This window comes from Anomalospiza imberbis, chromosome 10, assembly GCF_031753505.1.
Source record: "Anomalospiza imberbis isolate Cuckoo-Finch-1a 21T00152 chromosome 10, ASM3175350v1, whole genome shotgun sequence".
Lineage (NCBI taxonomy): Eukaryota > Metazoa > Chordata > Aves > Passeriformes > Viduidae > Anomalospiza > Anomalospiza imberbis.
In genome coordinates this window covers 19,861,193-19,888,128 of record NC_089690.1, presented here as the reverse complement: position 1 = coordinate 19,888,128, position 26,936 = coordinate 19,861,193, and the positions used below count along the sequence as shown (strand labels likewise).

At 41.5% G+C, this 26,936-nt stretch overlaps 1 protein-coding gene across 3 annotated transcripts in view; it reads right to left on the bottom strand.

The window, feature by feature from the left end:
- The window catches only part of STAG1 (STAG1 cohesin complex component), a 168,889-nt gene that overhangs the window by 33,587 nt on the left and 108,366 nt on the right, over positions 1–26,936 (bottom strand). For all 3 annotated transcript variants that reach the window (XM_068201087.1, XM_068201089.1, XM_068201088.1), the window contains exons 10-19: positions 22,247–22,370; positions 17,175–17,273; positions 12,458–12,537; positions 10,600–10,707; positions 8,207–8,321; positions 6,011–6,128; positions 4,772–4,875; positions 1,868–1,960; positions 1,656–1,745; positions 1,272–1,475 (exon numbers count right to left, since the gene is read on the bottom strand). In XM_068201087.1, coding sequence (XP_068057188.1) covers positions 1,272–1,475; positions 1,656–1,745; positions 1,868–1,960; positions 4,772–4,875; positions 6,011–6,128; positions 8,207–8,321; positions 10,600–10,707; positions 12,458–12,537; positions 17,175–17,273; positions 22,247–22,370 — 1,135 coding nt within the window. The remainder of the gene's footprint in view (positions 1–1,271; positions 1,476–1,655; positions 1,746–1,867; positions 1,961–4,771; positions 4,876–6,010; positions 6,129–8,206; positions 8,322–10,599; positions 10,708–12,457; positions 12,538–17,174; positions 17,274–22,246; positions 22,371–26,936) is intronic.

Genomic DNA, 26,936 nt, shown 5'->3' with positions numbered 1-26,936 from the left:
TCCAGTGCTCAGTTGCTGGGCATCCATTGGCTGTGCACAGTTCAGGTGGTTCTGCAGCTGGACTCTGGTGTGGCAGTCCAGCCTTAGCCCTTTTTGCTGCACAAGCCAGGTTTTGGTCCTGCTGGCCAGAGGTGAGGAACTTCAAAAACCCAGGCCTAGGCATAATTGGAAGGATTCCCTTGGCACACACAGGTGGGCAGAGATGGAGCACAAATTCTGGACTGTTTTTCCAGGTTCTGATCAGAAACTTAGGAGAAAGTACACCAAAAATGGCAGACAGGCAGAGAGCAAGCTCCATGTATTTGACTAAAGAATGCACAGTGGTGCCCCATCTCCTCTGCGTTGTGGACGGTTTCCTGCATGTGCTGCCCTTTCACTCATGCACGTTTCTGCAGCTATACAAACATTTTTATTTACTCTGCAATGTGACAAGGCATATTTACAGTGTGCCTGTATGTGGCATGTTACATAAAAATAGGAAAAAAGGCATATTTCCTTTAATATGCCATTCTATATCAGGGATTTAGCTTAACTTTACTAAATGTACATCAAAAATTAATTGTATCTGCCACAGTGCAGTGCATGACGACAAGCAAAGAAAAAGGCCTGTGCAGCTCTCATGTTATGTTTAAAAGGCATGAAAATTAGAACAAATTAAGTAGTGCTACACAAAGTTAAATTGCTGCAAAGGAGGAAAAAATGAGTATGGTTTCTATTCTTTCTATTCTATTTAATCTATTCTGCCTTACGAAATTTGGAAGAATAAATTCTTACAACTAAATCGCAGGTACTCTCAGGTTCCAGACCTGTATCTTTTACTTTTTCCAGTGATCTTTTAATATGCCATTATACATATTTTCCTAAATTCTCTCTTCCATTCTAAACATAAACCAATCTTGATTTTGCTGCCTACATATACATATGGGACTGCTGGAATCACTAAAAACATTAATGCAAATATAACTTCCTCTGCATTTTTCATCATCTTTCACCTATTCATGCACTTAATTCCTTATGTGGACTCTTTTAATATTCAACTAAATTTTCAGAAGCAGGATTGTCCCATAGTCTTGTTTGACACCATCAATGATTTGAAGGCTTAATGGCTACTCTAAGGGACTTTCCACAGGGAGAAGTAGCTCCAAATAATTATGAAATAGCTGCTGCTGCACTACATCTTCAGATGGGTAATTTCATGGCTTGCTAAGAATGTTTTTCTGTAGCCTATCCTACCGTATTTTAGGCAGTTCAACAATTTTAAGAAAACAAACCTCCTGCAGTAGATCCTCGACAGAATGGTTAAATCGATCCACAAATTCATCAATAAGTTGGCTGTGGGCTATGTCAACTCTGTTCTGGATGGTGTATTCTTCACTGCAGAGGATGCTGTAGGTTTTGCTGCAGGCTTCCAGAACATCTGATTCCACATGCTTTTCCACAACAAACTTAATCTGCTTCAGTAAGGCATCCAGATGCTGCAGAGCAGAAAAGAACTTCAGCTTTCCCCTCAACGGGACAATGACACTGAGCAAAGCCACTGCCACAACACCCAGTCAAGGCTGCACTGCTCACGTGCCAAACAGAGGCACACCACTGTGGGGCTGAACAGTGGTCACACCCGAGAGCAGCCACACTTCCTGCCCAAGGCACGATACCTTTTCCATTCTGCCCGTGCTGTAGATTTCCAGGTCAAAGTACTGAGGGATTTGCAGGAGGTTTGCAACCTTCTCAGCATCAGCGGAATACTGGAACATCATAGCAACAAAACAACAACAGGAAAGTAAAAATAAACTCCTGCACTACAGAATGAGAAAGTTTAATTCAGCTGTAAATCCAAGCGAAAGATTTATTTTGTTGAAAACTGTACCTTTGATAGCAGCATGGGAAGTGCAATAATGAAATGCTCAGTCAATTTATTTCTGTCATCTATCTGAGTTTTTCTTTCTTTTGCTGTCAAGACCTGGAAGTGATCAAACACAACTACAGTAAATACATTTTCTGCATATAGCAGTCACTAACTTTTCTAAACATTGTATTACAAACAAAAACCCATGCAAGTGTATTTTTGAATAAATTAAACAAGGACGGAATTAAAAAAAACTCCAAACACATTTGGGCTGAAGAGTGATTGAAGAGGGAGGACTGTGTGTCCTAAGCAGCTGTGATTGAAAAGGAAAATACCCTATCACCCAGCATGACATTGTCTCCACACATCAACATCTTTTTAGGATTGAAATTCAAATATAACTCCAGTCAGAGGAATTTTTGCTATTGCTTCCAACTGTACTGAACTCTGGCTTTCACACGTTAAACCAAGTATTAATGTAAGACCTCAGGGCAAATTGAAGTATAATTAAGAAAACCAAAACCAAAACCAAACCGCACTGTAACAATGATTTTCATTAGCAGATTCATGGTTTCCCCTCTAAATGGAATGGAATTCTCAGTGAGAACACACATCCAAGTTCACAGTGAGGTACTGAAGCACTAATGCTGTCAGAACAAAACCCCCTGAAACAGTGACCAGAGGGACAATAATCAAACCAGCATGCTTCATCAAAGCTTAGATCTGGCTTCCCGGCTTCAGAAAAGAAAAGAATACTTCTGAGAAAAAATAATGATAATAAAATACTCAAGTTAGCTAATGGTTCACATATAGCCAGTCAGCCAGACTGCACAGTAAGGGTTACAAGCTAAAGTCAGAGGATAAACTATTTTACAAGAAGGTGAGTGCTTAATTAGAAATTTGTTCCCATTTCAACTCGGAGAAGAAGTTGGTGGGATCATGAGACAGGATAAATCTCCAGGGACAAAGCAGAGATCCCTGCAGTTACCATCCCACAACTCATGGCCTAAGTGAAAAGAAGCAAAAGCTAAGTGGGACCCTACATGGCTCTGCAAGGGAGGAGGAGCAGCTGGACACAAGGCATGTGCTTGGATGCCAGGCCCTGTGCCAGCAGGAACCCAAAACAGCTGTGGAAGTGGGAGGGAATGGATCAGTGACCAGGACAAGACACCACTTGCACAGTGCAAGGTGCAGGGATGGCCCCAGGGATGGCAGCCTCAGCCCCTGCACACCCACCAGGGCAGCACCAGCCAAGCTCAAAGCAGTGCAAACTCGGGTCAGAACCCCAACCCTGACAGCATAATCACGTCCTGGGGACCAAATACGGCTGGTCCCCGGCACTGGGAACTGATCTGGGTCCCCAGCATGACTTCCAGGCTCTTTTGATCATCCTTCAGAAGGTGGAATTTGTTTTACTGATCTGTTTTCTTTAGCTCCAAATACAGACACAAAAAACGTAAGACTAAGCAATTTGCTGAAAATCAGTGAATTGAGCTGCAGATCTCTTGAGAAAGAGAAAATACCTGGAAAATTAATACTGACATTATTTGGTGCTCCGAACAGAAAACACCAACATGATTTATTTATTTTTTTTTAATTTAAAGGTCACTTTGACTACTAGAAGGGTTTGCAGCTTGAGACAAAAAGAGTTGTGCTTACAATATGGTTTTCCTAACAAAAGGTAAGACATGCTTGTGAAAATTTCAGTAAGTGCTTTCATGGATTCCCTCCTTAACCCTGAAATGTTTTAATAAATTAGAAATTCCTAAGAACACACTTTATGAATTAAAGCACATAAAGCATGTTTAAACTGATGCTTTCTTGGAGCTTTTCCTGGGATGCTTTTCTGGACATGAGACTAATCTGCTTTGGCACATAAAAAATTAAGAAGTTAAGTAACTGCATTATTTTAGCAATAGAGAATGCGAAGACTCTCCAGATTTCATCTTTATTAAATCTGTGGTTTTAAAAGCTAGTTATGATTATTTAGAATGGATACTTAAAGAAGAACCATATAGTCATGTGGGTTTATTCCAATTTTGTCTATCCTAAATGAGACGGGGACTACCAAAAATCAGGTGAATATGTTAAGGAAGCTGAGACTGCTTTGGAACATGGATGCTGTAGTTATGGAAAATTTATTACCCTGACCCTGTGACTTAGAATGAAGTGTTTAAAACTGCATGTCCAGCTTTAAGAATGGCCTTCTGCTGGTGCTCAAACATTCCCTATAAAATAAAGAGGCAATGTGGCCAGAATGTTAAGTTCTGAAATTTTTGGGGCACTCAGTGGAAGAGGCCTAAGAGGACAGATGCCTAAAAGCACAGACACATTCAGACTGGTCCCAGTCCCACCCCTCCTGCTCAAAGCAGAGCCAGCCCAGGGGTCACACTGGGAGGATCAGGGCTTTGTCCAGTCCGGTCTCAAAAATGACCAAGCACGGAAAGGGCACCAACTCCCAGTACCTGTTCCAGTGCTTCAACACCCTCATGATGAAGATCCTGTTGACTTTTCTGTCCATATTTTATGGCCATATTAGCAGCACATTTGTTTTCATGGAGGACAGTCAGAGGTAGTCTGCTTTGCTCCTACACTTTCTACTCTAATCTAGTTTTAACATTAGGGGATGATGATGTGGGTACATTACAAATATAAGGCAAGGGTATGATAAAAAGAACATCCAAAAATACAATAAAAATACTTTTATACTGAAAATTTATATTGCTTAACTTGCCAAAGCAAACCCCAAAATCAAACAAAGAGAAAACTAAGTGTCCAGAAACAGAATTTCTAATATTTTTCTTACAAGTGTTCAGATGAAACAGCAAACACCAATTAAAAAACTCTACTGCAAGAGTGTCCCAAGTGGTGTTGCAAATATCTTCCACGCTCTGGTGACAGGCAGGCAGCTGCAGCCCCACTCACCCTCTTGCCGGTGCCCCTGCCCACGGGGGGATGTGCCTCGGCAGCCTGTCTGATGGTGCACACCATGAGCTCGATCAGAGCGCTCTCCTGCCGGTCCGACATCGCTGCGGGGACAACAGGGCATCACTGGGGGCAAGGCAGCACAACGGGGACACGTGTGGGACAGCAGGGGAACACACAGCAACAGGGGAGCACGCAGCAGCACAGAACACCACACACAAGGTACTTTGTCACATTTATCGAGGCTTTCCTGCCGCCTCTTTGATCTGCCATTCGCATCCTCTCAAAAGGGACATGGCAGAAGTGAAAGCAGCCCAGAGAAATGTAGGCTGGAAAAAAGGATCAATGAAGGGGAAACGTAAGGAAGATCTACAAAATAAGGGAGAGTCGCAGAGGAAAAACAGTGACAGACAATTCACTGTCATTTCCTCATAAATTCTCTGCTCTTTGGCAAGTGCTTCTGCTCACATTTGGAGGATCAAGCCCCACTAGGCTAAGCAGAATCAAGGAAGCAAAGTGCCTAACTTCCTAAGGAAATTACCCTGTGAATACCCCCACTGTAGCAGGTGCATACCAAAAGGCCAGCCTTAGAAGCATGGACATGATGAGGAACATCATGCCAGGAACACTGATTCTTCAAACACCCAAGCCCTTTGAAGGTCCCTGAAGCAGGAGAACCCTGAGGAATTATAAAGGATCTTGAATGACACTCATTAACCTTACAGACACTTTGCCCCTAGTCTCCCTGGCTACTTTGGGCACCCAGGTCTATTATCAGCAAAAGGAAATCTGAAACTAATGGTGAAAGAATCCCCTTCGTTTTTTTCTCTTGAGAGTTCATTGTGTTCACATTGCCTGGAAAAACCCCATATTAATTAGCATCACCTGAAGTGCTTGTTTATTCAAAATTGTATTAGCTATTTAATTTATTGAAATCGTCATTTAAACATTCAGCCAAAATCAAGTTAAGACTTAAGTAAACTCCCTTTAAAATTAGGGAACCCCAGTGCAGCACACTTGATTAAAAAAACCTCCAGAGTACAAATAAAAATAAAAATGGAGTACAAATTGCTGCTTTTGAAGGAAAGTACATTAAAAATAGATTAACCCAAAATCTTCAAATATGTTTTCCAAACAAACCACAACATAAAAAGATGTTTCACTATGGGTGGCAGAGGTATTTAAGGAATAATTAACAATACTGTGCAATATCAAGGAAGCACTGGGTTAATCCAATACCTTCTTCTCCTTGGACTGGCTCCTCCAAGAGCAATTCTGTCATACATTCCCAGTCTTTCAGCAGTTCTTGAGAGCTCTCCCACAAGCTGTCCACCAAATAGGCTGCATGTTCATGCAACTAGAAAATCCAAAGCAATCATCAGTACAGCTCTTGGTATAAGCACCAGTTCTTAAACTTCCAGAATCATGTGGCCACAGAGAGTGTCCTGGGCACGTATCTTATGGTAGTTGGAAAGAACATTCTGTTTGAAACTAATTCAGGAAGATTTTCTCCCAGCTGAATGACACCAGTGCAACGGGGTTATGTTTTAACAGAAATTAAGTAATACCAAACTGAGCTTCTTTTGCACAAAGCTGCTTGTTTGTGAAAAATCTTTCCCAGAGTTTTGACCCAGAAACTGTAAACTTACCTTCCCTCACTTTCTCACTGCATTACAAAAAGGAGAGATGGTGAGGCATGAGAGTTGTAATATATTTGTTTGGAACAAGCAATTGGTTTTCATACATGCTGCTATGTGCTCAGAAAAAAAGGAGCAAAAACCCTGGTGATTTCAGGGGTTGTAGATTTAACACTAACTTCAACTGCAAAAAATGTTTTCATGTGAATTAACACAACTGTTGTAAAGTGAGAAAAATAATCCACAGCTACTACCAACAAGTAACAAGCACAACACACAGCTTGTGCGTGCCAGGCACTGAGTCCTTAGCTGAAAACATCCCCAAGTGCAGAGAAGGAGGCGTCTGTACCTTCCCCTCCTCTGTTTCTGACAGCTTTGGGCAAAATGTCACAGAGTTACTGCTGCAGGGCAAGGTTCACTCCCTTGAATGCATCCCAGGCTGCAGCGTTAAGTCATCCCACCCACAAGCAAACTCCCAATTCTCCAACTCTTAACTAAAACTGGAGTCAGAATATTCTACTTGGCTCCTAACAACTCTCTCAAAAACAACAATAGCAAAAACTGGCCCTGAGAGAGAAGTGACCCTCAGGCAGCAGCATGGGAGGCACTTTGCTGATCTTGGCTTTGGGAGTGGAACAGTTTCTTTTCTCCTCAGGAGGACAGACAAGGTCAGTGCTCAGTAACTCAAATCACATTCACATCTAAGGTGTCTACACTGTAAAACACAATGAACTTTACAATCTAAGTTTTAATGAAGCTAGAACTAAAATTCCATTCAGGTGGCAGATGGAAGGCTCACACAGGTAGTGACATTTCATCCAGATTAATTTGTAGGTTTATGAGGTGTTTTTAAAAAACAGGAACACTGTACAAAAATTTTGTCCTTCCTTCTCAGCAACTCTGAGTGTTTATTTTCATTCTCACAGTCAAGTCTCTTGTTCAAGGCTTCATAACAATTAAAATAACCAATTGTAATATTTTACTTTTGCATTTTACCCAACATATACTACCTTCCCTTCTCTAGAGAAACATTTCTGTCATTCCTTTCTTTCAATCTACTTATTATCAAATCAAAGGAATAATTTTGAACCTTTCCCCCTCTATCTTAAGAATATCCTGTACCTGACAGTATCTTCTCAAACTTTCCTCCCTCCACTGCCAATCCCCATCTCTATTACTGTTACTACATGTACAATACCGTTTCCCATAGATGCTGTCTCTATAAATCATGGGCACAATCCCACCCTGGGTGTGTTCATCAAACACTTCGTGTCACCACATCTATGCTTGTTTTCCTGAGAGACCTCATCTCATCTCATCTCACAGCTGACTCTGCTCTGAGGTTAGGACCCTCAGGTTCTTCCCACTCTGAGTTCATCTATGATTCTAATCAGAACTGGAGAGATTATGCAGGTTTTGTTCTGTCCTGTTTCAAAGTATTTTACTCCACAAAAAATAACTCCAGATGTATTCTCCTTGCATGGTTATGTAAGCAAAGAACCATTTCCATTTGTGTGCAGCAATGCATCCTGGCAGCCACCACAGCACCAGCAATGCAGTGTCAGTACAGAGGGGACATGCATGAGTTAAATAAACCATGAAGATTTGCAGATCACTTTCCTTAATGGACAAGGAAATGGAGGGGCAGGGAAAAGGGCTTATGGTATTTCTGAAAATATTAAAAAAAAAAAAAAAAAAAAAAAAAAAAAGAAAGACAATTTATTACTGTATGTTGATAAATCACTACTTAAGTTCCAGGTTTTATTAAACATTTAAAGTTTAAAAATTACTTTTTTACCTCACTTTCAAGAAAGAAAAGAACCAACATTCTAATAAGGTTTCCATTTGGGCTATTTCGCCCCCTCCTCTTTGCTAGAGCCTCTTCAGCTTGGGGATCATGTCTGCTGAACAGCCTGAAAATAAGCAGAAGGAGCTCATGGCTATCACAACAATTCTCATTTCTGCAAGAATATGATGAGCATTCATTCTTGATATAGTAAATTTGTTCATAAAACAGTGCAAGTATCTAAGCTATTTCTTTCAAGGGAAAGAGGCCACAAGCTCTGCCTGTCTGAAAAGATGAATTTGTCTTCAGTCTTTGAGTTCACAAGGCTAGAAGAATTTCACACAGGAAAAAGTTCTCTGAAACCTACTTACATTGAAGATTTTGCACAGTTTCAAGTATTTGCATCACTTGTACACTTTTGCATTTATAACTTATCCAGTCTTGCAATGGAGGCAGCACCTACTGCAGCAGAGCACTGAGAGCTAAGGTTGTATCATTTTGGATGGGACATGGTACAAACAAACCTGACAAACATCAAACAGCCAACCTCAAGAACCAGGAGCAGCATCAAAGAAAAACAGCTCCTACTCATTATTTTGGATTTTACAGGTGAGTGACACACTCTGCACTGAGTTCCCTGATGCATGGTCGCATGCCAAACTCCTCTCAATGTTCAAATTTTCCAAGAGACCTCAGATGTGCCAGTATTACTGTTACAGCAATGACTGTTTTACTTTGAGAAGTTTGAAGGCTGTTCCTGGCTTTTACAGTGAAATCACAAAGCAGAATTCTGATTTGTGTACCACACACCAATTGTGTGATTTGTGAATCACACGTGAAACACAGAATTCTGATTTCACTGCTGTAATTCACTGAAGAGAAGGACAAGTTACACACAAATTGTTGTATTTTAGTTAAAAACATTACCTCGTCCCTCCTGCTTATCTTAACACATAAGCAATGAGCATCTCTGCAGGTGCTGAGATACCTTACAACCTGCACCTCAGGGTTGAGCCAGAGATCCTCTGTATTTGGTGATCCTTTATATCCTCTGTACTATTTGCTTTCCTTTGCTAAGCACAGAGAGCATGTCTGATGATTATCACGGAGAAAGTGATAGTGAAATGTATTAAAATAGGTGGGATAAATTACACCTCAAGTGCCTGAAATAGATTCTAACCGATTTAAGATTTTCTTTGCAGAAACCAAGACAAAATTTAAGAATGGGACAATCTTGTCTCCATGCTGTTAGCCTTGAGACACATTTACAGAACACACATTTTTTTACAGTAACTTGTAAAAAAAGTCAGAATGAAGTTTTGTCTTTATCCTAAGAACACTGAGGTGCAGGTATGTCCTTATTTACCTTTGAGGCATTTTTCAAAAGTATTTTGCCACATGTTGATTAATAAAGGAATTTTAGGGAGTATTTTTAATGAGAACCTAACCCTTTTCAGTAACCAGCACAATGTCTTGTTGGTTACAGAGATCTGCACATATATTCCTTGAAACAGATAGTGCTTGATCACAAAGCTGGGATTCCAAAAATCCACCAATGAAAGCTTACAATGTGGAGTTGTAAATCCTTAGTAAACCACAGAAAATTAGAGCACTGGCAAAGAAAAACAGATGTCTTTGTGTATTGTTTCCTACTTGTATCTTGGCATGAAAAAATTAGATAACCTGGGTTCTAATATAAATCCTTTCTATATGTAATAAAAAACTCTCATGTCACAACCCATGAAGGGAAAAAAATCAAATTTTTGCTGGAAGATTTTTAACTGCAAACAATAAAAAGAAGAGGTTAACTCTCATGATGTGGCAATGTCCTGGTCACAGTTGCTGAGATGGTGTGACTCGCATCCATGGAAAAGCTGGCTCATGTCCTTTGGCACAGTGAGGACGTGAAAGATGTAACCATAATGCAGTATATTTTCAGGGGAAGGCAGTGAGTTTAGGAACAAATTTTGTAGTTAATGCTACATAAAAACCTCCCAAGTTCACAACAGAGAAATAAACCGGCTTAAAACTTGCTAGAAATGGTGACTGTTGATGTATCAGGTAGATCACCACAGACTACAAGCCCAATATATATCTTATCACACCAGGAATTCAGCAAGTGCTGCAGGACTTAAACCAACTTTAAACGTTTGTGCAGCCTTTGTGTATTTAACCCTCAAGGAGTTAGGAAATGTTATCTGAATTGCAGAGCAAGAAATATGTATATTCAGTTTCTTCAAGTCCTCAGATCTTGTTTAAACAAGAGAATAAAGTCTCTGGTTTAAATGAAATACCTGATTTGCTAAATTGGAATATTTCACTGCACTGCTTCTTTTCTTTTTGGTGTTACCTCTCTAGGAAGTATTCACAAACTTGGTCTTATTCCAGGGCAACTGATGACTTACTTTTTGTGGAGGAATTCCCCAGCTGCTACTGCCACAGGCCGGTGTGCTGAGTACACCAGGTGATAAACATTCTCACAGTCTTCATTGGACAGAGCCTCCTCACTCCCACTGAAAGAGTCACAATAACACCTGAACTACAGCAGAGATTTCATTTCCATCCCCTCACCTCCCACAGCTCACTTGGGACAGCTACAAGGTTGGTTCACTTCCCACAAAATCCTACATGGTTGAACAAGGACTTCAAGGATCTTTGGTTCAACTTGAAAATACAGAGATATTTAAAGGGCCTGTAAGACTGGAAGTTTCTCTGATTTCCTTCTCCCAGCTGTATCAATATAGAGATAAAATAGTATTATTAAAAGATCAGAATCACTGCATACAAACCCTCCTCTGCTTATTCCTTAGACCATCACACAAACTTCAGTGCACATACTGCAAGATGCCAAACACTCATCAAACGTCATAAACTAGAAACCTGGAATCACAGAATCCTTTAGGCTGGGAAAAACTTCCATGCTCATGAAGTCCAACCATTAACCTGGGCCCCCTGTGTTCACCACTAATCCATGTCCCCACTTTTGAACACCTCCCTGGGCAGCCTGTCCCAGAATGGTAGCAAAAATGATATAAAAATACCAGCACTGTCACAATCAGGATATTACCTCCATCCTTGTTCAGTTGGCATCCATCAGAACCATTTATGTATCAGGACTCTAAATCATTTGGCTTCATACTAGACATCATTTTAACTGGTCATTCCCCATCAGGATTGTTCCAGATACCTTTCTGGAGTTCCTACCTGCCAGAATATTGCCCTGTGCTTTTCAAGGTGACCCAGACTCTTCTGGTGCTAAATGCATTTAGCATTGACTGTGCTTTCAATAGGCAACCAAAAAGAAAGCAGGAACAGACAAAAAAAAAAAGGTACTGGGTAATTTTTGACCTTAAAACTTATTGTGTTCCCAAAAATTGTTAATAATGCAGGGAAGGTAAGTGCTCTACACATCATTCCAGATCATATTTGTTATATTTACTTTAAAAATCTAACAGTAGATGCAAGATTTCATTTCTTGCTAATATTACAATGCTAATCTCTTTAAAACAGAGTGACCCATAAATAAAAAGCTGAAGTCTAGACTTCTTTACTAAGGAAAGGCTAGTGCAATCTTTTGTCCAAATTCTGCGTGTCCAAAAACATTCTTCAAAGTGGAGCCACTGGATATAAAATATGAAGCAAAAATTCTGTGCATCTGTTTGTAAAGCAGGCGTTCTTTAATACAGCTTTTAATAAATATATTATAAAAGCCTAGCAGTGCCCCTCCAGGTGCACACTCATGAGGCCGCTGGGGACAGGCTGGTTCCACATCAGCACGTGGGAGGATGTCTGAGGGGATCCTTACCGCAGGGGAGCCACTGCATGCCCACATGGAAAAGCCTGGAAGTAGGTGTCCTACCGCGTGACTCTTTTCAGCTGTGTCAGGAAATCAATCAACTCTACACTGGATCTGTGTTACTGCTGGAGTTACTCTAGCAAGCATAACCCACAGACACTCATTTTGGAAGGACAGTTGTTCTGCCCTTGGTAAAAGGTAGAAATGCCCTTTGGCATTTTCCACACAATGGATGCGCTAATGTGTGGATGCCAAAACATCCACACATTTTTAAGCTTTGTCTCTTCTATTTCCATGAAATAAAATATCTACCTTTAGCTTCATGTCCATATTATATGTTCAGTTCACCTTCATACTAAGTGTAAAGTAACACATTCACTTCAATACACAAGCAAAGCACTCAAGTCACTCAATGTTAGTGGTTATGGGAATTTTCCAAGGGAGTGCAGGGTTGGAGCAGCACTCACTGGAGGATGAGCGTGACCAATCGAATGGCTTCCACAGCGACATCGTACTCCTTGTCCAGGGTCATGGACACAATGCGGTCCTGCAAGGCAACTCAAGGTCAGTCACAAGCACAAACACAGCAAGGCCAGCAGATGGAAAATTCTACAGGTTACAAAAGAAATACTGCTGGGGAGAAAGATGTTTCAACGGCACGCTGACAATGAGAGCCCCTCAATATTACCTGAACTTTTAATGTACCCCTTAGCCGTGTGGTATAACAACAGGAACAGGTGCTTCAACAGTCCTTATCCTTGTGTGCTTGCCAGAAAGGGAGGGAGGAGACTTGGGAGCTACAGCACTGTTCTGGGTTGGATTAATTTAACAGGTCTCTCCTGAAAAAGTCACGTACTTGGGCTGGACAACTGCAGGAAAACTTCCCCATTTCATTCCCCTGCAACCAAGTAATTTCAGAGGAAGGAAAGCTGCATAAATGGAAATACTGTGAACAAAAATCACACCTGAATTCATGCATCTGCAGGTTGCCTGTAAAGTTGTGACCTTTTTTGTGTCTACATCTCAAAGTTTGAAGCAGATCTCAAGAATTACACTACAGAGCTTCCCCAGGAAAGTGAGGAATTCTGTGGTTTGATTTGGTGTTTTCCCATACTCTCTAGTGGAGACAAGCACATCATTCTCCTATCAAATCTAATGATTTTCTAACTTCCACTTCCCTGTAGTTATGAGAAGTCTTTTAAGGGTTTCTTTCTCCTTAGGTTCCATTTGCTTACTGGCAAAAATAGCTGTGATTGGTGTATGTTGTCCTTCCTATCTAAGGAGAATTTCCATCCAGCCATAAAAATGAAGTATGTCTCAGTGCTCTTTGCCTGACTGAGCAAGTTACTGAAGAGAAATCAGGCCATCTGAAAATAAAACTTGATTTCGCTGGCATAACCTGCTTCAGGAAGGAGTAGGTACTCTACGACATTTTGGGATATGAAAAAATAGAAATCAGGGACTGGAAAAGAAACAAGGGAAGTGTAAGGCAACAACAGTGAAAGCCACTAGAACAAACCAGGTCAAAATAAAGGTTTTCACCTTTCTTCTCTACCTTTCCATGCATTTAAGGGCTGAAGGGGAACATCAAGCAATTGATGTTTATTCTGATACAGAAATTTCAGATCAGTACTTAAAAAACGCATCGTGACTGTCTCAGGTATTACTTCCCAACAAAATCAGGTCTGCAGAGACACTTTTTGTCACTGTGACTGAAGGAGCGTCTATCAATCATTATGAAGTTCCAGGGGATTTGATATATTTCATGTAGCTCTAAACAGTTTGAAAGACTGTGAGAAGTCCATGAAGAGACCCAAAGAAACAACTTTCCACACAGGACACTGTGTTACGGACAAGACAAAAAATCTGCTGTCAACTTTTCCTAAGGTCCCGGCCAAGGAACAGCAGTAACAGCACCAAGAGAAAGAACAGCCAGAGATACTGATCTTGAATGTCTGAGTAGAATTTCATGTATTCCCTCAGAGTTCATCTTACACTCCAGGATACATCAGGGAGGGAATCCCCTCTCCTGTCCACAGAGCAGGAGGTACCCTCTGAATCCAGAGTCCTTTTGGACTTTGAAACCAACCGATGTGAGAAGGTTTCCTTATCCTTAAAGACTGTTCTCTCAATTTTCCCCAAAAATATCAGGCTTAAAATAAACAGCATGGATGTGTCATTTTCTACCCTGGTTGGGGAGATGTCTGAGTGGTGGTACCTGCCAGGCCAGGCCCCAAGAGCCTTCCCAGCAAGACCCACACACCCAGTGCAAGGTGTAACTTCAGTAGCTCAGGAAGTTCCAACACCCTTCTGCTCAATTTGCCTTTACAGAGATTCCCTGTGCCATAGTACAGCAGCAGAACAGGGCACAGGCCTGGATTTTTAAGCTGAAATAGTAATTCTCAGTGTCTCTGAATATCAGTTTTCCATTCTATGTTAGGCTGTGAACAAGGCAGACTGAAGAGCCAATCTCTCCCTGTGCTCCCAGGCTGTGGAGACAGCACAGGGTGAGGGATGAGGGCCTCTGGCACTGACTGCAGAGGAGTTAATTCTCAGCTTTTCCATATAGGGTCAGGTAATGTCTGTATCAGACAGGACTTCTTGATAGAAAACAAAAAGTCTTCTCTTTGATGGACAAATTTTTGTTTTGAGGGACGAAGCTTATTTTCCAGCATATCACCTACTCTTACAAATGCTGGAAAGAACAGGCATTTTTCTTTGAAAAAGGGAAAGGATCACATCCTTGTCACAGCTCTCTGGAAGGAGGTGAAATATTAACACCCCAGCACAAGGCACTCTGGATCAAATTAATTTATACTTTAAACAGCTAGAAGACCTCTAGAGAGACTTCTCTCAGTTTAAATGGATGGAACTGAACACCAGCTGAACTGTGCAGGTTGATTAAATTCTGATGAGGACGTATAAATAAGTAGCCATGGAACTGAAAATGGCAGTTAGGTCAATTATTTTTCAAAGAGGTGGTAGTAGAGTCTGTGGTGGCAAGACATTTAGCTAATGTATCAGAGATTCAAAAAGCATTAATTTGGAACTTTGCTCCATCCTGGTGCCAAAGGCCACATCCCTGACAGCACAGCTGTAAATCCAAGTGCAGGCATTTGGGCCATGCCAGCTTTTTGTTCTCTTGATGTGGCAGAAACTGAAAGTGATTAATCATTATGTTAAACAAATCTGTTCTCTAGGCTCACAGAGACTTTGAGCGCACCTTTTCCTCTTACTTATTTTATAATGATAGAGGTTTCTGTAGTAAAACCAGCTTTTATGGGACAGAAGAAAGATGAATTCCTGGCAAGGCTCCCTTCCCTCTGAGCCTCTTTGACAGAAATGAAAATTCCTTGTGCCATCCCAAGCCAAGCAGCAAAGCACAGGCTAGCCTAGTTTCCTTTAAGAGAACTGTCTGTGCAGTGAAAAGCAGGATGTATTTAGAGGTTTCATATCCCTGTAGTTTTCTGGAGTACATTACAGAGTAGCTATTGCCCAAAGTGTCTCCAATTGTCCTGAAAGTTTTGCAGGTGAATGGGAGAGTTCAGCCTCAAAGCAGTCTTTTCCCTTACAAATTATGGGATCGTGACAAAGAAGCATCCAGCACATTTCCTAGTGAAGAGAAGTAGATAAAAGCTTGTGAGAGCTTTAGTTGTCAATTTAAAAATAAATGGAATTACAGAAGAAGCATATATAAACAAATCTAAATCTACACAGAGGGAACAGGAAAATCAGCAGAGTTGGAGGGTCCATTTTTCTGGTTGTCCTGTGAGGATAAAGCTAACCAGACTTATGGAGGCACTAGAGAATAAGTTTCAGGTCTGAACCTGTTTGCCAGGCTCTGTCCTATGAGAGGAAATTCTGTCTTTACTGCAACAGTCCCAGAAACTGGCATTATAAAATTAGAAGAATGCAGGTCCTTAACTGGTCTCTTAAAATGATCGAGTTTTATCTCCTACTTTAGTCAACTATACTTAGTTCATTTCTGGCAGACATTTATTTAATCTGCCCTTTAAGACCGTTATCTTAAATGAAGTAGACTATTAATAAAGAGTCTGCTCTATTATCTAATTACCATTTTGGAAAAAAGCCTTCCTTAATACCTAGGCTTATTGCAGGTTAAGCATCTTTTTTCTGCATCTCAAGTGAATGTGGTAAAAGGCTGATTATCATGTTTTTATAAATTGTTTACATACAGGGAAAATCTACAAGAAGTTTAAGTCTTGTGCACAGTATTTATAAATATTTAAATCTCCACTTTTCTAAACAGAATTTTTATCAGCATTATAATAATGATTTAAGTTAAAATAAACCAGTCAGCTCTGTTTCTTTTCTAAACAAATTTTTTCATCAGCATTCTAATAAAGATTTAAATGAGAAAAATGAGTTTTTCCTTGGGGGTAGCCTTTCCCACAGTAGTGTCTTCTGCAGAACACAAAAGCCACGGGGAGAGGGAGCAGCTGACATGGTGGCAGTGCCTGAACACTCTCCTCACCAGGCACCCAAACAAGAGCAGGGACAGTGTTTCCACACCCATCTCTCCAACAGTTCCCTTGTACAATAAAGCAGTCAGACCACAAAGTGAATTAACAGCCACATTCTTATCCAGATATTACATAAAAAGTCTGTGCTAATAAAAACCCCATGAAATATCCCCCCCAGCACTTCTCTCCTGAAGGACCAATCTGGCTCCAGGGGTTTGGGAGCACAGTGTGAACTCCTGTTCTGCGGCAAGGCCAGTTCACTGTGTACAGGACTGTGGTGCACATCCAAGTGACTCTCACTCCAAACACAAGCACACATCGAGCTAAAAAAGCTGTGTAACAAACAATCTTTCATTATAGGCTGCTACTTTCAGCTGTATTTTAGATTGTGTTAGTATACATCCTTAAAATTCATAAATCTAAAATTAAGTAAGTACAGACAGATTGAATAAGGACAATATATAAATAATACATACAGACAAATAATCATCCTAGTTAAGTCTGACAAATCTTCCAAGATAAACCCTGGGAAATGCATTTGGCTTAATTTCAGCATTCAGTAACACAGTTTCAGTAGTGCAGTTACAAGCCTTATCACAAACTAATGAGTAAAATCTTAATAGATGTGACTCAAAGACCACAACAGGATGATGACACTTTTACTTTCTGTCCTCCTTCCAAAAACTGTATTTCCCCTTACCTTGAATCTATTAGTGAACAGCTCCAGTTTGGGAAACAACTCTCTGTTGGTATACAGACTCTGAAGAGCTTTCAAACACTTCAACCTCACTTCACCTTGCTAAATAAAAAACACTGAGATTAGCTGTCAGAATACTTCAACCAAATGCACATGAATATTAAAAAAAATAATACTGTAATTTGTTTAATGCACATTTAAAATTTTATGCAAATGACCAAAGCCAATTTGCAATTTAGCTAAAAACCAAAACCCACATGCAGTCACCTACAATGTTAAATTTGTTTCTATCTGCATACAGAAAGAATTAATGTCCCATCACTTATATGTCTGTTAGTGCTTCCCTTTCAAGTGACTCCACAAAAAGATAAAGAATGTAGCAAGTAAATCCAAAATAAGGATGTAGGATCTCCAGGTGGTTTGTGCAGGCAATGTGGCTGTTTGTCTTCAGGAAGGAGCCCACAGCTCATGTTCACAATCAGTGCACAGGGGCTCAAAATGACTGGGCAGGGGCTCAGCGACTCAGCTAGCTCCGAGGGCAGGGACACAGGGCTCACACATTGCATTTGTTATCCCCACATGTTTTACACTCCATCCCTCACAACAGGACAGCACAGGCTGAAGGATGCAAAAGTGTGAGAGATCCTCCAGTGGGGAGCAGGCTGCTGCCACAGGAACAACACATCTGAGCCACAGCCCGAGGAGCCCGTGGGAAGAAGGGTGGCTTGTGTCCCTGTGCCTGAGCTGTGCTGGTGGCAGCAGCTCATTCCCAACTGCTGGGCACTGCTCTGGTCTGGTGGGCTGCAGCAGGAAATGGGGGCGTCACAGGACAGGGCCTGTGGATCACGGCTCGTGTCCTGCACCAACACTGCTGATGAACAGAGGGACTGGAGCCCCTGTGCTGCAGGTGGACAATTTGTTGAAAAATATTTGTGGATAGGGAAAAGGTTATAAACACAAATCTACTCAAATATACTCTGTAGAGTTCACTGCAGCATCAATTTACTTTTATGAAAGTGAAGACACTACCAAGTCTAAGGCCTTAAGTTGCTCAAGAACTAAAATGAACTGTTGAACTTCATAAATAAAACTCCATACCCAGAGGGCTTCATTTCTGAAACTATCTATTCCAGAATCCAGTCTGTACTTAAAGTGATCACACTAAAAACTGAAAGAACATTCACAGACTGGCATAAAAAACAGAAGATATAAATCCAAATATTAAAGTTTCTTTCCTCCTTCACACCTATATCAAAATTTGAAATAGAAGACAAAAGCAGCACAGAAGTTGGATTTTCAGAAGAATTTCCATGAAGAACAACTGTTCCTGAGAAATCATCTCTCTATATCCATGAGGAGTCTCTGAGCAATCGTGCTCTCTTCTAGGGATCTTTCTGACTACCACTGCAGAGAAAGTCAATGAGATATAAACTACATTTCAAGGGATCTAACATAAGATCTTTCAAGGTACAGAAAAGAACTTTCTTGAAGAAAAATTACATGGATTTGGTTAACTGCTAGAAAAGCCCAGAGAAATGCTGCTTGACATTCTTTTTTAATAGCACCTGCGTGGCAGTACCAGAAATGGCATCCTCCTCTGCTCTGTGGTGCTCATAAATGCCCAGGATGTCTGGAGTCATCACCACTCACAGGACATGGGCCTCTGATGGCCTCAGCTTGCTGAGCCCCAGAGGATCAGGACCAGGCTAGCTCTGGCCTGCGTGAACACTGTAAGGCACAGTAAGGCAGCAGCTTTAGTTACAGCTGCACTGGAGCTTGTCCCACCTCTGAGCACACAGCCAAATGTAAAACTCGCCCACAACGGGACCCAAGATCTGTGCAGAGCAGGCTCAGACTGTTTGGGCCCATAGAGCCCAAAGCCCTTGGAGACTTCCCCAAACTCCGTGGATCCATGGTCGCAGAGCTCAGTCCAGGCCCTGCACTGGGCTCTCTGTAAAGCTCAAGCCATCAAAGGCAGCCAGGCAGGCAGGTACCACACCCTGAGCATGGGCTCCTTCCATGGCTCCTTGCATGCCCTGCCAGAAGACTGCAGCCAGGCCCTAACCAAAGTGTCCTGGACCAGATCTGAGGAGAAGGGACTGCAGGAGCAGGTGAGGAAGAGAGAGGGAGAAAGGCTATGTTACATCTGGTCCGCTGGCTGGGAGCAGAACTAAGAGACACAGAGTTCAACCCTGGAAATGACTGCCCCTCTGGCAGAAGAATGATGAAGGAGGACTTTCTCCGAGTCTGTCTTTTAAACTGTTGGTCAAGGATGGAATTCACCTCTTTGGAGAGGGAAGAGCTCCTGTACATCAGCTTGCTAAACCTGGTAAGAAGGTTTTAAAACAACGTCAGTGGAGATGAGTGGCAGGAACGCCCTAGAAGCCTAAAGGGCAGTGAGCTGGACAGGAAGCAAAGAAGGGCAGGGTGAAGGTGTGTGTCGATGCTCTCCAGTCCAGAGTGGAGGAGCAGCAATGTGCCACCGACACTCAACACACCACACACGAGACGGTTCTTCCTAACTGTGGGAATCATCCAGCTCACAGGAGCTTTGAACACCCCAAACACCTTCCCAGCAAGGAAGTAATTGGGTGAGAATGATCAAGTTAGGGTGACTCTTAAGAAACTTATGCCAGCGTAAAAGCTGCAAACAGGGATGGACAGGAAGGCCAGCAAGAGACTTAATAAACTAAGAGATGAACTTATTTAACTAATTCATTCATTCATTCATTAGGAGGTCAAGCACAAGAGGAACATCTGTTCCAGAGCACCCTGGGTTCATCCTCTCAACAGAAAAAGACAATAAGCAAAGTAAGAGGAATGCAAAGAAAGAAAAAGCATTTTTTTACTTGTTAGGAACTGGTTTTAAGAACCGTGACTGTCCAGGTATCTAGAGAAAATTATGGTTTCAAAACAGTTCCACACATCAATGAAGTAGGTGAAAATTAAGACTGAACAGTCTAATTTAACACTCTTATTTTCAAGAGAGTTTTTAAATGCAACTATATCATAGTTTATACACTTTAAATTTATGCTCCCAGATACACAGGAAAAAAAGAAGATGCTTAAAAGCAGAGAAAGGAAAACTTGAAAGCCACATTCAAATGAGAATCTATTAAAAAAAAATCCCTATAGACATTTGTGTGAAACCTGGGAGACATGATTAACATACAAAATATAAGGACTTTCCAAGTTAGAGAACTAAACTTCTGTATTCTACCTCTGAAAGACTACGTTGGAGCTACTACAAAGAAGTGTAAGAACTGTTCTTCCCTGGTTTAATTTGTATGTCTTCTGAAGTAGAATATGAAACTGCTCAGGAATCTCCTGCACTGCTGTCTCCTTTTTGCAACAGTAAACTTCCAGAGAAGTTAATAATTTTGGGGTGACTGCTGTTCATGTGAAGTGGAAATAGCTTATGGCTATTGCCTCAGCCTTCATTTTTTAAAATACCAATTATAGCAAAAATTATCTCCTGATCAAAGCAAAGTAAAATCAAGAAACTTGCTGGGTACCAGCTGGCAGTTTTTTCAGGCGGTGCCAATGAAAACCATGCTGTTAAGGGATTTTGTACTTCTGGAAGCTTTGCATTTTCAGTTAGCTCTTTCTCCAGCTTTTTGCAATATATTCTTCCTATTGCACCTCCGCCCTCCTTTCTGTGCCTCCCAAAATGTCCCTCTCTCTCCATTCCCTCCCTTTTTATCCTTTGATGCCTGCCCCAGACTCTTCCCCATTCTGCCTACAGTCTGTCTCACTCTGTAGATGACACATCCACAACATCAATAAAACCCCACCACCTATCAGGTGGCCTGGGACATTAGACACATTAGTGATTTAAAGACTTAGAACCCCAAGGCACTTCTGTGGCCTGCAACAAAAAATCTTACAAAAGAGAGGTAGAGCAGTCTGATAGAATTCTACTGTGCCTGGTCCAAATGGTCCAGTTTTTTACCCTAACACTGTAATTCAAAATTTCTCTGCTATGGAAGAACACGTTAATTTTAAAATAGCTGAGGTATAAATATGCGTTAAGGCTGCAGGTAGATGACTAGACCCTGGCCTGAGGTTAAACTGACTGAAGAGGGTGTGAGAAAATACTGCACATGACATGAGAAAATACTGGATGTGACAGATGAGAGTGTGAGATTCCACAGATGGGTAAAGGGAGTGATGTGAGAAATTGATGGACTTCAAAGACACTAGGAGGGGGCTGAGAGCTGTGAAATGCAACTCCACTACATTCTGGAGGTGCTACTTTGTGGAAATGTTCTACAAGGTTTAGAATGTGCTCCCAAATATCCACTGCAATTATTCAAGGAATAATTTATTTAAATTACAAGTCCTAGTAAAACAAAGCCCTCCACACACCTTAAATCCTGATCCTCCAACTTGAGCTGACCTCCCCACTGGTTTGCTAACTTGAACAATGATGTCTTCTCCTGGAGCATGGCAGCTTGTGAGGCACAGTGATGTCACCAACAAGGGACACAGAGCAGCAGCTCTGTCCCTCCAGGCACTGCCATGGCTGTGTTTCCATGTCCAGCATACACTGAGACACAGTGCAGTGGCTCTGGGGTGTTCCAACAATTTTCTGAAGAAAAAGCTAAAGAGAACCTTGAAAAGATTCTTCAAGGAAGGGAAAGTAAATTGATGAGCACTCCACTAGTTCTGGAACCAATGGTGTCTATTGAGAACCCAGAGATCTCCTTTTTTCCTCTAACTTTTGGGCAATGTAAATGGAAACATGGAAATTCCTTTTCCATTCTGCTTCGGACACAGAGGCTCTCAGCGGTGCTCTGAGGAGATTTCCCTTTCTCTTGTAAACAACAAAAAAGCCCCATGGAAGGATTTCTGTCAAGATACTTAATCAGAAACTGACCACATGAAAAGCACATGGACCAAGCAGACTGGGAGTACTGCCTCCTAATTTAATACCTGGAAGTGACCTGATTGAAGGGTACCAGGTGAGGAAACAGAAAAATCTCTTTGTAAGCCAAGGATGCTGCTGTGCTGGGCAGCACAGCAGCAGCTGCCTCCAGCGCACTCTATTGTGTGTGGGAATACACAATACTCACCCTGTCATGTAGTGTCCAACCAACGTATTTTAAATAACTATCATTCAGGAAGGCATCACTGTACATTTTCATCCAGACACCAATTTCTTCAATACAGACAGCTCTAATCTCAGCAATAGCATCACTAATACAGAAAAAAAAAAAAAGAACAAGGATTAGCCACATTACAGACACATATACTTTTCATTCCCCTAGCTATAATATTCTGCTTTTACTTGTCAGGAACCCCACTACGTGAAGCCTGTCACTGTTCTTACTGCCATCTCACTGATTTTCTGTTCCTCTACATCCTTGAACTCACTGATCTAATAATTTCAGTGTTTATATATGCTCCTGCACTTCCTCTACGTAAAGAAATTCTCACCCTAGTTTGCTTCTTAGTCTATTACTCCATCTTTCACCTTTCTCTTTTCAAAAAGAATTGTGAACCCAAGCCACGAACCTTTGGGCAATCATTTCTGAAACAGCATCGGTGGCATTTGCTTTGCAGCCCTGTCTCCAGCTCGAGGTGCAGAACCATAGCAAGGTGGGAGAAGCTATTTGGTTTAGTCAAAGGCACCTGCCAGAGGAGCACAGTGGAATTTGCTACATGAAGAGATCTCATTTCATAGCCCCATGAACACTCCTACTACAAAACCTATGAGAATTTTGCACTTCAGCATTGGTTTCTTCCCATTTTTTTGCTTTTATCCTACATTCTGACTGTGGCAAGTCAGCAAAGATATCTCAGGCAGATTATCAGCTGCTTAGTGAGGAGGGGTGGCAGGAAACTGGAGAGGTCACCTAAGGAGACCAGGATGGAAATGCTTTCCATCTGATTGGCACTTTCCTGCCTGCCTGACATGGAGCATGGCATCTTTACTAATACTGAAACAACGGGAAAAGGGACGGGGGCCATCTGTCCCTCCAGTAATTCCATCTCTGGGACATCTGTTACCATGAGAATCACTTGTGCCACTCCAGCTGGCACTGCCTCACAGTTCCAAATTTCAGCTGTAATACAAGAAGAACACAGAGAGTCACTGCACAGAAGAAGGGAATGTCTGGTGCTTTGCAAACACTGGAACTTGCTTGTAGTTGAGACCCTTGTTTTGCATTTTTATGGAAAAAAAAATCTTCTTGGAAAAGTAATAAACAACAATTTAATTCTAAACCACACCAAGAGAGCCCCAAAATGACATTTCATTTATGGGAAGGAAAGAAAAATTCCAAGCTTCAAGCAAGAGAATAATTGCAAAAACTAAAAACTGCACTGTTCTGAAAGTAATCAATTTTACAAAATACAAATAAAATGCCCTCACTCTTCTGGTCAAGACACTGCACAGGTTCATAGCCCTAACTGAGAGCAGCAACCCCCTGGTGACTCCATACTGGAGCTACGTACATCCCTCCTGCAGGCTGTCCCAGCTGATCCCCTGCCCCTGACTTTGCAGACCCTGAGCTGGAACCCCAGGTCCCACAGGGACCATGAACCAAGCCCAGCATCACACAAGGCCAGGGGGACTTCTCCAGGCAAGTCTCAGTGTTTGAATCCAACTTGTAGGGAGGAAACTGTACTGCTGCAACAGCAGGAAAGCATAAACAGCATGGAGTGCATTTAATGCAATAACCTGAGGGGCACACCTGTGTGAATGCCACCAAACCACTGCCGCTGTCTCTCTCTGCCTAGGAGAAACACTAATTTTAACAACTCCCCAACAGCATCAGTAAACCTGGTCTGTCCAGCTTCCTGAAGCCTCTGTAGCCTCAGAACCAAGGTAAGGGGCAATCCACAAAGGAGACAAGCTGCATTAGGAGCAGGGCAGGGCATCAAACAAGTTGCTCCTACTAGGGATTGCTCAAACAGGTTTAAGTAGTGTAGGGACCAATGTGCTAAATATCACACTCAAGGGTAAAAACTGCATTCCTTATGGGAAAGGCAGCCATAATGAAGACAAGTTTTAGTTAAAACTATTACTGTAGTCATATATATATATGTGTGTGTGTTTAATTGTACATTGCTTCACACTGAACCAGATTAGCAATTCTCTTATGTGGAGTTACTTCAAAACTATTTAAAAAGAAACATATAGGTGGACAAATGCAAGACTTATAGGAAAAACCTAAAAGACTAGTAAATATAAATCAATAAAAATGTGGAGCCACATCTGCAGCAACACAAAGTACTGAGGAAGACATTCTTACTAGGGGATGACAGCCTGAGTCCTCACATCCAAGTAAGTTATTTCACCACCTTATAAATTTACTAACTGTAAAGGGTTTTGGAAGGATTTAATGGCAATCCCAAAAAGAACCTAAATGTCAACAACTATTTAATCATGCAGCACAGCCAGCCAAAAAGTAGGAAAAATCATGTTTTCTCTAAGAGTGCATTCAAGCTTCCCTAGGCAGACAGTGAAAATCTGCTTCTTGATTAAAAAGCCTTCTCAGGGATCCCTCAGCACTACAGACACTCAGTCCAAGCTGCTAATTAAAAAAAAAAAAAAAAAAAAAAAGAAAGCTATTCAACTTATTAGGAGATTTAGTACAGTAAGAATTTAACATCTCCAGTATAATTGAAGATGAGACAGAATCAAGGATAAGGCGTGTGAGACCAGCAAACAGACTCAAGCTGCTGGAGGAACAGGGGAAGTTGTGAGACACCACTTCCCACTCCACAACACCTTCCAGGTAACTATCACTGATCAGAATCACTTGTGTTCCTGCAGGAATCACTAAGATGGACTCCATGCCCATACAATGCTGTATCAAACACAATACAGCCAAAAAAATCTTTGTACTTTTCCTTTCAATGTGGTAATTGCTTGTCATTAAACTGTCATTCTTTTCTTCTAATTTTTTATACAGTTAAATACATTTCCGGTTCTGGTAACTATGAATTGTTTAGGTTTTTGAAAATACACATGATTTCTGGATGGCACAAGAACACATAAATACTAATTATACCTGCACTGGAAGTGTTTTTAGAATAATGAATGCATTACTAATTATCCTAATTATAAATTAGTGATGTAAGCTTGTGTTACTTGCCAAATGCTTCTAGAAAGGAATAGAATCCAGTCCAGCACAGAGATGAAAACTAACATGGCATTTACAGATATTAGACATGAAATATTTTAACCCTCTTTTCAGCACAAAATGCAAAGAAATATCTACAAGGTGAAAATATTCACAGCACAATTCACAGATTAAGTTCCTACTCTGGGTAAAGAGATCCTCCATGATGCAACTTCTGAAAGGATTTGACAAAAGGGGCTCAGGTAAGAAATTCTGCATTTCCTTTTGAAATTTTGGCTTGACAAGGCATGCCCATAAACCTTAGGACAAACCACAGCAGTGTCAGGAAAGAGATTTTACCAGCACCACTCCAAGTGCCACTTCAGTGTACCTTTCATGCCTAAGTACACACAAGAATTGTGATTAAGGCCAAAAGTATTCAGGACCTGAGTCACAGAGTCTCTGATGATATTTGGGAAATGTCAGGTGCAGAGCAGTGTGCTCCTCAGGGTTGCTGGAGTGTTGTCAGCTTCAGCTCCAGCTCACGGGTTCTTTCAGTGCGTTTAATCACAAACTCATGAGGTTAATCACAACTGGACTGAAAGCCCTCTAAGCAAACCTGGCTGACGTGCAGTGCCCTGGATGCTCACATCCTACAGCACTGCCAGTGCTGAGTCAGAGCAGGGCATGACCTGGGGATGACCAGCAGAGCAGGAACTGCTTCAAGGCTTCTTGGAAGCTCCTACAGGAGCCTGACTACTCTCATTGCACCTGCTTGTCCAATCTAACCACTGGAGATGCTGCTTCTCACACCCTGTTCTGAAACAGCCAGAACTGCAGATAAGCATCAGAAGACAGTGGAATTACTCAACAGGCAAACCAGCATGAACAGAAAAATACAGAAATTTCAGTCAATAGGTTGGGCTGGGAGGAAAACTTTCTAACAAGGACAGAAAGAAGGGTAACTCACTGCCTTAGGCTTTCTGTGGGATGGAAGCTCAAACTCCCATCACCCAAGGGACAGGAAATGGAGCAGCTGCACAGGACCACACTACTGCCACTTGGATAGAACTGGGCCCATCTCTTGGGCTGCCTATCAGTTTAGAAACATTCTGAAGATGCAATTATAATGACAACTGGACAAAAATATCTTTCATACTTCTTTTTTCTACAATTCTCATCTCTGGAGATGAATTACGACCCCATAAAAGAAGAAGGGTTAGAAAAGCAAGAGTTCAGAGCCAACTTCCAAAAGTTCTGGTGAATGCTGACTGCATATCCCCCTCATGGGAGGGGCTGCACACAGCACTCCCATTCCTAAATGCTTCTGTGCACAGTGGCTATTTAAATATCTATTCCAATAACCTGTTACTAGGCTGAATATCCAGTGCTCCTGCCAGGCCAAGGAATTTATTGTTTGAAGGCATGACGTGGATTCTGAGATGTAGCTTTACGGATCTGTGACTCCAGTGCTTCTCAAAGAGTTCCTGTCCCAACACCTTTGCCTGAATGAAGTATGAGGCACAGCTTTGCAGGGAAGAGAGCAGTGTGTGCTTTTAAACTTCACAGAAAGGTCAAACTCATGTAAATTAAATGATGCAACTTTTTGCCTTCTCTTTTTTTTATGCCTTTAGGTGACACCAGCAATTTCTGTCTGTTTTTTCAAGCATACCTAATGCATTTCCTTGTCACC